Source organism: Phyllobates terribilis, unplaced genomic scaffold (assembly GCF_046119375.1).
Source record: "Phyllobates terribilis strain yellow unplaced genomic scaffold, ASM4611937v1 Scaffold_3__8_contigs__length_932513732, whole genome shotgun sequence".
Taxonomy (NCBI): domain Eukaryota; kingdom Metazoa; phylum Chordata; class Amphibia; order Anura; family Dendrobatidae; genus Phyllobates; species Phyllobates terribilis.
The window spans coordinates 472,414-486,444 of NW_027362763.1; the positions used below are offsets into that span (position 1 = coordinate 472,414).

The window sequence follows — 14,031 nt, forward strand, 5'->3', positions numbered from 1 at the left end:
CGCTCCTCTGCCGCCACACACCGCACTGCACAAGGAGTCTGGATTGGACATTTTCTTCTGGATTCACCTGTGAGGACTTGTGGTTTTTTACAATCTGTGTTTTTTTTTTATGTCGCCTGCGCCGGGTTCTTGCTGCCTCGTTTGCTCCGGTTGCGCGAGCCGTGCCGCCGCTCCACCTGCCCGGATGGCACGTGGGTGGTGACTGGCAGCGGGGCGGACGGCGCGCTCCTGCGCCCTTGTATCCCCCCGTCCTGTCTCCACGTTGCTCTTCGTCTCCTCTGTTTAATCACTGTGACTGCGGCACCGATCGCTCGGCCGTCCGGCGGTGATCTCCATTCAGAGCAGATGATTATAGAAAATCATACGGAGACGGATTTGCCAAATGCCTCATTTTGTCACCAGCACTTGCCGTTGCCAATGCGTGGCTGCCAGGCGCAGTTGTGCCCCATAGGTGCTGGCGCTGTGTCCTGGATTGTGACGTGTGCGGGAAGAGGAACGTCTTTTAGTATCTTGGAGGTTTAATAAAAGAAATACAAAAAATGTGAGTGCTCCCGCGCCCCTGCGTGGCTCCTGACTGTGCGGAGGTCTCCGGTGTGCTGGCACCGGGGTCAGGACCGATCGCTCCAGATTCTTTAGGCCGTATATTTATGTCTCATTGTGTGACTCAGTGTCACCTGCTGTCAGTGACAGCTGCACCCCCTCCCCATCCTCCGTCACTGTCTGTCCTCATCCAGCAGCTAAAAATACAGTAGGAATTTGGCAGCCCCCCTCCCGAGGATCGCTGTTAACACTGACCGGCCAGGAGGGGACACCAGCCATGGACATCAGCTCTGGGATATTTGATTTCCCTGAAGAGGAAGGAGTTAAGAGTCTCGTCCCGCCCTGGAAGGTATGATAAGAGCCCCTAAAGTTAGAGCAAGCGCGGCGGTCTCGTGCAGACACGGCGGTCTCGTGCAGACACAGCGGTCTCGTGCAGACATCGGCTGCATCCTGTCTTGTTGTCTCCGCTGACTGCCTCCTTCGCAGGGATGAATTTTGCCGTAGGATTTAAGTCTTTGGGGGGAGACACTCAGACGATGGACAACCTGGAGAAGCAGCTGATCTGTCCCATCTGCTTGGAGATGTTTACCAAGCCTGTGGTGATCCTGCCCTGCCAGCACAACCTGTGCCGCAAGTGTGCCAACGACATATTCCAGGTACTGAGTGCTGGAGGCCGCGTCGTTCTGGCCTCATGTGTTCTGCACGCTCGCCCACTCGCCATTTTATTGTATGAGGGTCGCAGCGGATCATTAATTTGGTCTTAGACTCTGTTTATGTCGTATGGTTGTTGAGTTTCCTGTATGTGGAGTGCTCGAGCCATCAGAATGTCTGCGAAGCGTAGTCTGTGGAGTGCCCGCAGCATCAGTCTGCTCCTGGAGTATAGACTTTGGGGTGGCCGCAGCTTGGTGTGCCTTCAGAGTAGCCTGTGGAGTGCCCGCCGCATCGGCATGCCTACGCAATGTAGTGTGTGGAGTGGCTGGGGGGGGTGTAGCCCGTGGGGTGTAGCCTGTGGAGTGCGCACAGCATCGGCATGCCTACGCAATGTAGTGTGTGGAGTGGCTGGGGGGGGTGTAGCCCGTGGGGTGTAGCCTGTGGAGTGCCCGCAGCATCGGCATGCCTGCGCAATGTCGTGTGTGGAGTGGCTGGGGGGGTGTAGCCCGTGGAGTGCTCGTGCCATCAATATACCTGTGGAGTGGGCACGGGGTGTTGACTGTGGAGTGCTCGTGCCAACAGTATGCCTGTGGCGTGGTCACGGGGTGTAGACTGTGGAGTGCTCGTGCCAACAGTATGCCTGTGGCGTGGTCACGGGGTGTAGACTGGAGTGCTCGTGCCATCAGTATGCCTGTGGAGTGGGCACGGGGTATAGACTGTGGAGTGCCCGTGCCATCAGTATGCCTGTGGAGTGCCCGTGCCATCAGTATGCCTGTGGCGTGGTCGCGGGGTGTAGACTGTGGAGTGCCCGTGCCATCAGTATGCCTGTGGAGTGGTCGCGGGGTGTAGACTGTGGAGTGCCCGTGCCATCAATATGCCTGTGGAGTGCCCGTGCCATCAGTATGCCTGAGGAGTGGTTGTGGGGTGTAGACTGTGGAGTGCCCGTGCCATCGGTATGCCTGTGGAGTGGTCGCAGGGTGTAGACTGTGGAGTGCCCGTGCCATCGGTATGCCTATGGAGTGGTCGCAGGGTGTAGACTGTGGAGTGCCCGTGCCATCAGTATGCCTGTGGAGTGGTCGCGGGGTGTAGACTGTGGAGTGCCTGTGCCATCAGTATGCCTAAGGAGTGGTCGCGGGGTGTAGACTGTGGAGTGCCCGTGCCATCAGTATGCCTGTGGAGTGGTCGCGGGGTGTAGACTGTGGAGTAGTCGCGGGGTGTAGACTGTGGAGTGCCTGTGCCATCAGTATGCCTGTGGAGTGCCCGTGCCATCAGTATGCCTGTGGAGTGGTCGCGGGGTGTAGACTGTGGAGTGGTCGCGGGGTGTAGACTGTGGAGTGCCTGTGCCATCAGTATGCCTGAGGAGTGGTCGCGGGGTGTAGACTGTGGAGTGGTCGTGGGGTGTAGACTGTGGAGTGCCCGTGCCATCAGTATGCCTGAGGAGTGGTCGCGGGGTGTAGACTGTGGAGTGGTCGCGGGGTGTAGACTGTGGAGTGCCCGTGCCATCAGTATGCCTGTGGAGTGGTCGCGGGGTGTAGACTGTGGAGTGCCCGTGCCATCAGTATGCCTGTGGAGTGGTCGCGGGGTGTAGACTGTGGAGTGCCCGTGCCATCAGTATGCCTGTGGAGTGGTCGCGGGGTGTAGACTGTGGAGTGCCCGTGCCATCAGTATGCCTGTGGAGTGGTCGCGGGGTGTAGACTGTGGAGTAGTCGCGGGTTGTAGACTGTGGAGTGCCTGTGCCATCAGTATGCCTGTGGAGTGGTCGCGGGGTGTAGACTGTGGAGTGGTCGCGGGGTGTAGACTGTGGAGTGCCTGTGCCATCAGTATGCCTGAGGAGTGGTCGCGGGGTGTAGACTGTGGAGTGGTCGTGGGGTGTAGACTGTGGAGTGCCCGTGCCATCAGTATGCCTGAGGAGTGGTCGCGGGGTGTAGACTGTGGAGTGGTCGCGGGGTGTAGACTGTGGAGTGCCCGTGCCATCAGTATGCCTGTGGAGTGGTCGCGGGGTGTAGACTGTGGAGTGCCCGTGCCATCAGTATGCCTGTGGAGTGGTCGCGGGGTGTAGACTGTGGAGTGCCCGTGCCATCAGTATGCCTGTGGAGTGGTCGCGGGGTGTAGACTGTGGAGTGCCCGTGCCATCAGTATGCCTGTGGAGAGGTCGCGGGGTGTAGACTGTGGAGTGCCCGTGCCATCAGTATGCCTGTGGAGTGGTCGCGGGGTGTAGACTGTGGAGTGCCCGTGCCATCAGTATGCCTGTGGAGTGGTCGCGGGGTGTAGACTGTGGAGTGGTCGTGGGGTGTAGACTGTGGAGTGCCCGTGCCATCAGTATGCCTGTGGAGTGGTCGCGGGGTGTAGACTGTGGAGTGGTCGTGGGGTGTTGACTGTGGAGTACCCGTGCCATCAGTATGCCTGAGGAGTGGTTGCGGGGTGTAGACGCTGGGGGTCCGCTCCAGGGATATGCTGTTTCTTGCAGTACATGGATGGTTCTGTAGTTGTCTGATCACCGGTTGAGGTTTGTGTGATGTCGGCTGCCAGATCTAGAATATTCTTTACCTTCCATGAACCATGGTCCTGACCGTTAGGAGGGTTTCATGGAAGCTGGTGCAGTGTTCATGGCGGCCGCCTGTGTCAGTGCAGAGGCATCTAAATGCCACCGTGTATACATAGACGGCTGTAGAGAGCTCAGACATTCAGGGCCAGAGACCCAGTCATTGAACCACACCGCACACCGAGTGCCAGCTGCCCCCGTACAGCTGCCAGAAGGCGGTCTGTGCCGTGTGATTCACCACAACTTCCCTTCATTTTTCCATCGGTGACTGCGGCTTCTCCCGGGTCAGTGCCAGTGCTGGATTACAGAAGCTCCAAAGCTTCCTTGTTCTCTCTCTGTCCTCGTGTCCTTACTGGGGTCCCTGATTACATGGGGGACGGTCACATTGTTTTCCATCTGTGACTTTGGATATTGAGGGTCATCGTCGTCTTTGCCTTGTACATATACTGTGGCCAATCCAGTAATGGTTCATGTGGAGCGTAAACCATCTAATGTTCATTTGCACCACATTACTGCTGATCCGGTGAACGGCTGCCGTATTCTTCATCTGTGGCACACTGAGGGTTGTACTCCTCTACTGGATTTACTGAGTGTGGAGGGCGTCATCCCTGTTGTTTCAGGGGGTTCGCGGCTCTGCTGATGTCTCATCACAGGGCTTGTGAGGGCAGATCGTTTCTTCTGTGAGATGTAGGATGGTGCATCTCTTATTTTACTATGTACGTGAAGCATTACTGGAACTTTCTATACCCAAGGTCTAGTCCGAGCGCGGGATAATCCATGGACTTCCTCTACATGTGGCAGTGATGACGTGGCGTAATCCATGGATGTCCTCTGTCAGAAAAAACACTTGGTCAGACCTTGCAGCTCTCTGGCGCCCCCTTATCCTGCTGGTCAAACACGGTATTGACCGAGGATAAGCACGGGTGCAGCTGCTCTAATTTATGTCGCCTATTGTGGCACGTGATGTGACAGGACGTATATATACCACCAGTTCCTTCCAGGAACGTATATATACCTCCGACCAGCCACCCTCAAACCACAATATCACATAAATACTGGTATACTGCCACCACCGACCGCTTAACAGGTGGATCGGGTACCCGTTAGGTAACGTGAATTAGCGGGTGAGGAACGTGTTTGCTCGACATAGGACAAGAAGAACGAAGCTGGTAAATAATAATGATTTACTCCCGAAAGTGGGCAGTGTTTACAAAAGATATACAAGAGATTATAAAAGAGACAATTTACATATATGCATAAAACGGTTATTAAAATAAAAGGGATAAGTAATAGCAAAACCTGCGCCACGCGGTGATGGTCTCAGATTCTGTGGGGGGGACGGCTCCCCGGAAATTAGGTGTGATTCCTCCACGCAGCGAGTAGTGCATGTGTCTGACGTCCCTGGGTAAGAATGAAGTAAAATGGCCGTTCTGGTTTTTAGTAAGGGGCCAAAACCCTAGGAGATACCCATGTTGTTTACCTCACACGGGGGCTCGGTTTTGTGAACCCACCCAGCTGCCTAAGACATAAAAATCCTTCAGATTTCATATCTTGGTATGGGGGGGGTCCCACATCCAAGATGGATACATCATGTTTGCTGTCACCACTATTCATGAAGATGGATATCAAATATGATATCTCTATGACGCTCAGAAGCTCAGAACCTATTTCCCTGGTTCCTGGTGGTCTCCCAGCCACGAAAACCACACCATCACAATTGGAAAAAGGTGAACATCTCAAAAATGTGGTCCCTGTGTTTGTGACAGTCATGTGCATTATTAAAATTGACATTAAATGTTTGTACAGTTAGACAATAGGATTTTTGGAGGGAATTTCCAGTTTACACTAGTATGCTTGCTCTGGCTGAGGTTTTATGGCGGTAATAAAAATTCCTGATTTGGGGGAAAGGAAGAGTGAGTTCTATCTAGGTCTCTTCCAAATGAGCAGGGGTGGAGATTTAAGACATCTCTGGCTGTCCTTTTAACATTTTTAAAACTAGGACAAAAATACATTTTTATAATCAAGAGATCAGTTTGTCCTATAACTTCAAGTAAGGTTGCTGACACAACATAACTATTTCCATCAACAAGTTTTGTCTCAATGCAAACCAAATATAGCTAGAGACTCAACGTAATTCAGCAAGGTATAAAGTTTATTATTTAAAATATACATGAAAACATACATATAAAAAGGCACCTCCAAACTGTGAGGGGATCTCATATAGCACCTAACTTAGATTGCATATGTATATGAAGATATACTGATTCCCTCTTGTACAGTGAAAATTATATATATTGCTCATTATGAGGCAACAAATCAATATTGCAGGTCATACAGTGTGCAAACATATGTCAAATAACATACCAACACAGGAATCCAATGCTATTGCTGGAGTGGTGCGGAGCCCCTCGACCCCTACGCACGTTTCATTCAATGACTTCCTCAGGGGGCGTGATGTAAGCCAGGAAGTGTGCTGATCTTATGTGTGGCTTGGACCAATAAAAGTGATGGAAAATGTCACATGATGGGATCCACGTCTGGCATAGATGGCGCATGAATGCCCTGCCGCATCACCCATACACCTGACTTCCGGTTTCCGTCCCGTGGAGCGCACGCTGTCAGCGCTACCATGACAACATGAGACACATGCGCGCTGACAGGTGGATGAAAGTGAGTAGGGGTCGAGGGGCTCCGCACCACTCCAGCAATAGCATTGGATTCCTGTGTTGGTATGTTATTTGACATATGTTTGCACACTGTATGACCTGCAATATTGATTTGTTGCCTCATAATGAGCAATATATATAATTTTCACTGTACAAGAGGGAATCAGTATATCTTCATATACATATGCAATCTAAGTTAGGTGCTATATGAGATCCCCTCAGTTTGGAGGTGCCTTTTTATATGTATGTTTTCATGTATATTTTAAATAATGAACTTTATACCTTGCTGAATTACGTTGAGTCTCTAGCTATATTTGGTTTGCATTGAGACAAAACTTGTTGATGGAAACAAAAATACATTTTGCCTGACAACCCTAGTCCCGGCTTGTCTAATCAGCACCAGTAAAGATCCTGAGGACTGCACTTCCTTGTCTCTGTGTTTCTTGCTGCGCCATCAACCCCTGCACTACAACGCCCAGCACAACCTGCAACGTCATCTACACTGCCCTGGAGCTAGATCTACCTGTGGAGAGCCACACCATCCCTGCTGCAGTAACATCAGCTCCAGAGGACCTGCTCCGCAGCGGCGGCTCCACATAGCCGCAATCCACAGGTGGCGTCACAAACTGTATACAAACACTATAAATCCCCTGTACATAACCCCTTTTTACTGACCGCCCTGGGGCACGGACCGGGTCACCGCCACTGTGACATTTCCCCTAGCAACGACCGGCCCGGCACCGAGTGCCCCACGGCCCAGGGGGCGCGTCAACTTGGGGTCACAAACAGGATTCACGAAGCCCGGTATAACCGGGTCCTGTGTGCCATAAACTTTATTGAGCTGTGTTATCACGTGGTTTGCCGCCCGCCGAGGGGGAAGAAAGAGGCCCCGATCCGGAACCGCCGGGTAAGAGATCCTTCCGCCTGCAGAGCAGCATACTGCTACGTCAGCAGACGCCCAGGACCTGGCTGAGGTTCACTAGAGGGGAGGAAGATGCCCAACATGGAGGAGGATTCAGCCGCAGGCGCGGCCGCTGCCACTGTGATGCCGTTATCAATGCCATACATACCGGGGGCGGCGTGGTTGCCCCAGTACTCAGGGGAGTCGCACACCCTGAATGACTTTGAGGAGAGACTGCGCAGTTTGTTCCGAGTGTACCCCGTCTGAGGAGCAAAAAGTCATTATCCTCATAGGCGAGCTAATCGGTGCGGCCCAGAGAGAGGTGAAGTCCTGGTCGGGCAGGGACAAAGGCACTGTCAAGGAGATTCTGGCCCGGTTGAAGGATACCTTTGACACCCGCACCGCAGCGGAAATTAAAATGAAGTTTTACGAGTGCAAACAAAGGGTGCATGACAGTGTACGGGACTATGCTCTAAACCTGCAGGAGGCGCTGCGGGCCATCAAACAGGTAGACCCCGACAGTGTGCGAGATGAGGACAGATTGCTAACTGAGCAGTTTATTGAGGGGCTCCTGTCCAGCGCTCACAGGACACAGCTGCGCATTATGGCTCTGCAAAACCCTGATCTGGACTTTGCACAATTTAAAGACAAAGCCATCCGGGTGCTGCGAGAATCAACACCAGGCGGTGCTGTATCCCACCGGCGCCCAGCTATCACCTACCACCAGGAGGTGGCGTCCTTTTCCCCAGAACCTGTGGAGGCAGATGCGCAGACTCTAGACAATGACCCATCTGCCGACCTGCACCTTCAGGTCCAGGGGCTGACCAAAAGTGTGGCTGCGTTAACCAAAACCATGCAGGCCATGCAAGTGTCCCCCAAGGAAAAGATCCAGCTGGCTTCCAGTCCAGATGATGTCCCGTGGCGACGACAGAGAAGAATTCCACCGATCAGAGGGAGTAACAGCGATCGCTACGGCCAGGAAGGACAACTCATCTGCCGCTGCTGTCAAAAGGCGGGGCACTACGCAAGATTCTGCAGTTTAAAACGAGCAACCCCTGGGGCAGGGGGCCAACCCCCAGGAGTAAGACGACCAGGCCCACAAAGCTGGCGAGACAAGTACATGGGAGGATGACCGGTCCTACCTGTCGTGCTTGATGGCATCCCGATGAACGCGTTGCTGGACACTGGGTCCCAGGTGACCACGATGCCATATATCCTTTATAAACAATACTGGACTGATTCAGACATTACCCGCTGTCCAGATGAACATCTTAGTATTTATGCCAGCACTGGTCAGCCCTTGCCTCTGGTGGGGTATAAAGAGGTGACCATAAAAGTTGGCCGAGTAGAACTGCCATCACAAGGAATGATTATTGTTGATATTGATCACCGAGAAAGTCATCCTATGATAACTATAGGCACCAATGTGATAGAGAATTGTCTTGGAGAAATTATTGTTTTGTTGCAGCAGGTCGCAGAGACTGCCAGGTCCAGTCAGCAGCGAGTTCTGCAGAGAGAGATCAGAGCCATGATGAAAAGACAACAGGTAGAGGTGTCTGGTGGAGCAGTCGGCAGTGTCAGGATGAGCGATCCATTCCCCATTACAATGCCCCCTAGGAGTGAAATGTTAATATGGTGTCGGGCAGCAATAGATCTCAGGGGTCAAGATTATCAGGCCCTGGTAGAACCCGTGTACTCTGACAGTAGGCCCACCATCTTGACAGCGAGGGGGGTAGTCGATGTCCGCAAGGTGAGAGTACCGATACGCATCCTGAATTGTGGGGAGAAAGAGGTCCATTTACCCCGGTATGCCACCCTTGCTAAGTTATTCACTGTCAGTAACAACTCAATAAAGACAGTGGAACCCTTGCCTCCATCCAAACCGGTGGAGGATAATGGCTCCAAGGGGCAGATGGAGGACTGGTGTCAGAGGCTACAAGTGGGCACTGACTCCACCCCTTTGCACCAAAAGCATGGAGTATACCGGGTGGTCCAAGAGTATGAGCGGGTCTTCAGTAAACACCCATTAGACTTTGGGCAGGTAAAAGGGGTCCAACATCATATCCCCACGGGAGATCATCCACCCATTAAAGAGAGGTACCGGCCTGTACCCACAGCTCACTATCAATGTGCCAAAGGAATGTTACGGGAGATGAAGGAGGCTGGGGTGATCAGAGATAGTTGTAGCCCCTGGGCAGCTCCATTAGTTCTCGTGAGAAAGAAGTATGGTACAATGAAGATGTGTGTTGATTACAGGCAGATTAACCGCATTACACATAAGGACGCCTACCCATTACCCAGGATTGAGGAGTCACTAGCTGCATTAAGATCTGCTAATTATTTCTCCACTTTGGATCTCACCAGTGGGTACTGGCAGGTTCCTGTGGCAGAGGCGGACAGAGAAAAGACCGCATTTACAACACGAATGGGCCTCAGCGGCTGCATGCCATTCGGGCTCTGCAACGCCCCAGGAACCTTCCAGCGGTTAATGGAGTGCTGCCTAGGACACAAGAACTTCGAAACTGTCCTGCTGTACCTGGATGACGTAATTGTCTACTCGAAGACATATGAAGACCACCTGGAGCACCTGGCTGAGGTATTTGAAGCCCTATCTGGTTTTGGCCTGAAGGTAAAGCCATCCAAAAGCCACCTGTTGAAGCCCAAGGTGCAGTACCTAGGTCATGTGGTAAGCGCCGAAGGTGTAGCGTCAGACCCTGAAAAAGTCACCGTAATCAGGGACTGGCCAAGACCCTTCACTATCAAGGAAGTGCGGCAGTTCCTCGGGCTGGTAGGCTACTACAGAAGATTTATCAAGGGCTTCACCAAGATAGCAGCACCCATGCAGGATCTCCTGGTAGGCCAGTCCAAGAAGGCCAAAAACCCGAAACCTCCGTTCAAATGGGGTAAACCAGAAGATGAATCCTTCACCCAACTGAAGATGGTTCTGACCGGAGACGAAGTCCTGGCCTACCCCGACTATGGCCAACCCTTTATACTCCATACAGATGCCAGCAACTTGGGATTGGGAGCGGTGCTGTCCCAGGTACAGCAAGGCAGACAGCGAGTGATTGCATACGCAAGCAGGAAGCTCCGGCCCACGGAAAGGAACCCCGACAACTACAGTTCCTTCAAGTTGGAGTTTCTCACCATAGTCTGGGCTGTAACAGAGCGCTTCAAGCACTATCTCGCCTCCTCCAAATTTACAGTCTTCACAGATAATAACCCTCTGACGCACCTGGAGACTGCGAAGCTTGGTGCCCTAGAGCAACGATGGATGGCCCGACTGTCTAACTACGAGTTCACCATCAAGTTTCGGGCGGGGCATAAAAATGCAAATGCTGATGCGCTGTCCAGGATGCCCAACTTGCCAGATGGGGGAGAAGACCCGGAAGAGCTGGAAGAGATAGAGATACCCGCTTTCCATCGCCATGGGGTGACCCAGTGCTCCCACTGTGTAAGGGACAAGCGCTCCGCCAACAGAGACGCCACGTTCAACCCATTGCCCCACCATGGATGGGCAGAAACGCAGGATAGCGACCCGGCTGTCCGCCTAGTCAAGGAGTTGCTGACGCAAGCTGACTCGCACCCTGATCCAGATGCTCCACAGGAGACCCAACAGTTGTGGAAGGAGAAGGGCAAACTGTTCATCTACGAAGGAAAGCTGTGTCAAAGAAGCATCAACTCCCGGACACATGAACTGGTCTGGCAGGTGGTAGTCCCGAGGCGGGATGCATTAATGGTCTTAGAAGCGTACCACGATGGAGCAGGACACTTCGGGTGGAAGAAGTTAGAAGTCCTGCTATGTGAGTGATTCTACTGGGTTGGCATGAAGAAGGCAATCGAGAGATGGTGTTGAGAATGTGGTCCATGCTACCTGAGACGAAAAGACCGTGACAGCCAGAGGGCTCCCCTGCAGCCCATCATCACCAAACAGCCACTAGAACTGGTAGCCTTGGACCACGTGAAGCTAGCCCCAAGCAGGTCAGGCCATGTCTACGCTCTAACCATAGTAGACCACTACTCCCGGTTCCTGGTAGTAGTGCCAGTAAAAGACCAGACGGCTCAGACGGCAGCCAAAGCGTTCCAACAGCACTTTTGTAGCCAGCATGGTTACCCTGAGCGGGTGCTTACGGACCAAGGTCCAGCCTTTGAAGCAGAGGTGTTCCAGGAATTTTGTAACTTGTACGGCTGCAAGAAAATCAGGACGACGCCGTATCATTCCCAGACCAACGGGTTGTGTGAAAAGATGAACCAGGTGGTGATAGACCTGTTGAAGATGTTGCCCCTTGAAGAACGAAGCCTGTGGCCAGAGAAGTTACCAGATTTGGTGGACCTGTATAACCACATCCCGGTGAACTCCACCAACTGTACACCCGCTTACCTGATGAGAGCAAGGCCTGATAAGCTACCCATTGACTTGGACATGGGAGTCTTGACACCAGAGACAACATCACCAGATGCGGATTGGGATACCGAGTGGCAGCAACAATATCGCAAGGTGCAAGAATGTGCGGAGAGAAGTTTGTCCCAGGGGAGACAGAAGCAGGAGAAAACTTACAATCAGCACGCACCTGCCGTTCCCTTATCACCTGGAGAACAGGTACTTAAGAGAAAGAGACGACTCCATAAATTAGATGACCAGTGGGAGGTTGAGCCATACACCGTCCTACCCTCGAATTACGACAACACCAAAGTGTGCCTCATCAGCAAAGATGGAGGGGAAACTTCAGTGGCAGTCTCAAGAGATCACTTGAAAACATGTCCTGAACAGTTGAAACACACAGAAGAAGATCAAGACAGCCCTCAGCCCACAGAAAAGGAGGAAGTGGTCCAAACAGTACTCGGAGAATTTCCCCGGTCTTGGACGCAGGTGAACAATGCAATTGTAGTACCTGTCCTTACCTTTCTCCAAGCGGCCTCACCGGAAGCTGCAGAGGCTCCAGAACATCTGGAAGATCAGTTGGCCCCAGAGACAGAGGTTTCATCATCAGCAGACCAGGAGAATTAACCCTCTGCTAGCAGTGAACCTGTCGTACCCGTGGTGAGCTAAATAATTCGTAGGAGATTACCCAGCCTACCGGTATTACCTCAGACTACCCGTAGAGTAGTTCCCACTGAACCCACCACACCAGGGGTAGACACAAGGGACCAGGGTAGAGCAGTAACTACCAATGTACTACGTAGATCGACCAGGAGTACAAAAGGTCAGCTCCCTGTCCGTTGGAGAAAATAAAATGTAAAGAATTAAAGTATAAGAGAACTAAAATGCATGTGTGCATTTAGTTACCCGGTAAGGGTATAAAGACTTGTAGGTTATGGACGGTGAATAACCAAAGAAATTTCCATTGTAAATAGTTGCACTTATTAGAGTGCCCCCTATTGGTTTTATGATTACAACAAATGACCTCAGAACAAAAACCTGTTTGGCGTTGCCGAAGACGTGGTCCAACACCTGGATCATCTATGCCCTGCAGCAACGCCCAGGGCCTACGTTGAGGGTTTTCGGGCGGGTCACTCATGTTCACTGGATAGCACCTAACTAAAGATAATGGATACCCGGTTACAGATCGTGCTGTAACCTATTGCAGAATGTTATATTCATAATCTTGTAATGTGAACTGTTATTGTTATTTGTTAATTTTGAAAAGTATCCTCAGTCCGGGAGTACTGAAGTTAACTAGGGGGGAATGTGGTACCCCAGGGGTCCAGTTGCCACAGTAGCATTGCCTCCCTCAAAAGAGGTGATGCCATGCCTGGAAGCAAGCAGGGGTCCCCTAGTCAGGTATACTAAACATGCAACACTTTCCTGGCTCCAGACCAGCAAGGGGAGCTCCTCTCCTTAGCAACTGGGATCTGGAGGCTGGGTTAGTGGGTCTTAGTGTGAGGAGTTGAAGCGAGGATGTCGAGGAGAGAGGAGCTGGGGAATGGAGCTGCGTGGCAGCTCACCCCAAAAATAAAGCACAGAAGAACCGGACACCGGAATCTGAGGCTGTGGGGCACTGAAGGCCCAGCCGCAGAAACCGGAGGGAAGAGACTGCAGGTCTCCTGGCCCCATCAGACGCCCGGAGGCTCAGCAGCACCACAGGGTCCAGCACCGCCACGTGGGAGCGACGCATCAGCAAGGCCCGAGCTGCCTGCCATACGGATGAGCACAGAAACGCCGCACTCAGGGATGAGGGCCACCACATCGCTACAAGTAGCAGGGCCAAAGAGTTTAGTGGAAAGGGAAGGCCTCCAACTTCACCTGGCAAGGAGGACTCTTTACTTGCTTCCAGGCTGCCCGGACTTCCACTTCTAGCCAGTACCTTAGTCCCGGCTTGTCTAATCAGCACCAGCAAAGACCCTGAGGACTACACTTCCTTGTCTCTGTGTTTCTTGCTGCGCCATCAACCCCTGCACTACAAAGCCCAGCACAACCTGCAACGTCATCTACACTGCCCTGGAGCTAGCTCTACCTGTGGAGAGCCACACCATCCCTGCGGCAGCAACACCAGCTTCAGAGGACTGCTCCGCAGCGGCAGCTCCACATAGCCGCATACCACAGGTGGCATCACGAACTCTATAAAAACACTATAAATCCCCTATACATAACCCCTTTTATTGACCGCCCTGGGTCACGGACCGGGTCACCGCCACTGTGACATTCCCCCAGCATCTACCGGCCCGGCACCGAGTGCCCCATGGCCCAGAGGGCACTCAGTACGCTGCCCGCTGTGCGGCTGACTGCTTCT

General features: G+C 52.6%; 1 protein-coding gene across 1 annotated transcript in view; it reads left to right on the forward strand.

Annotated features, from left to right (window-relative positions):
* Positions 1–72: 72 nt before the first annotated feature.
* Positions 73–14,031, forward strand: part of TRIM54 (tripartite motif containing 54) — a 540,134-nt gene continuing 526,175 nt past the window's right edge. The window contains exon 1 of the mRNA XM_073673604.1: positions 73–1,196. Coding sequence (XP_073529705.1) covers positions 1,029–1,196 — 168 coding nt within the window. The 5' untranslated portion in view covers positions 73–1,028. The remainder of the gene's footprint in view (positions 1,197–14,031) is intronic.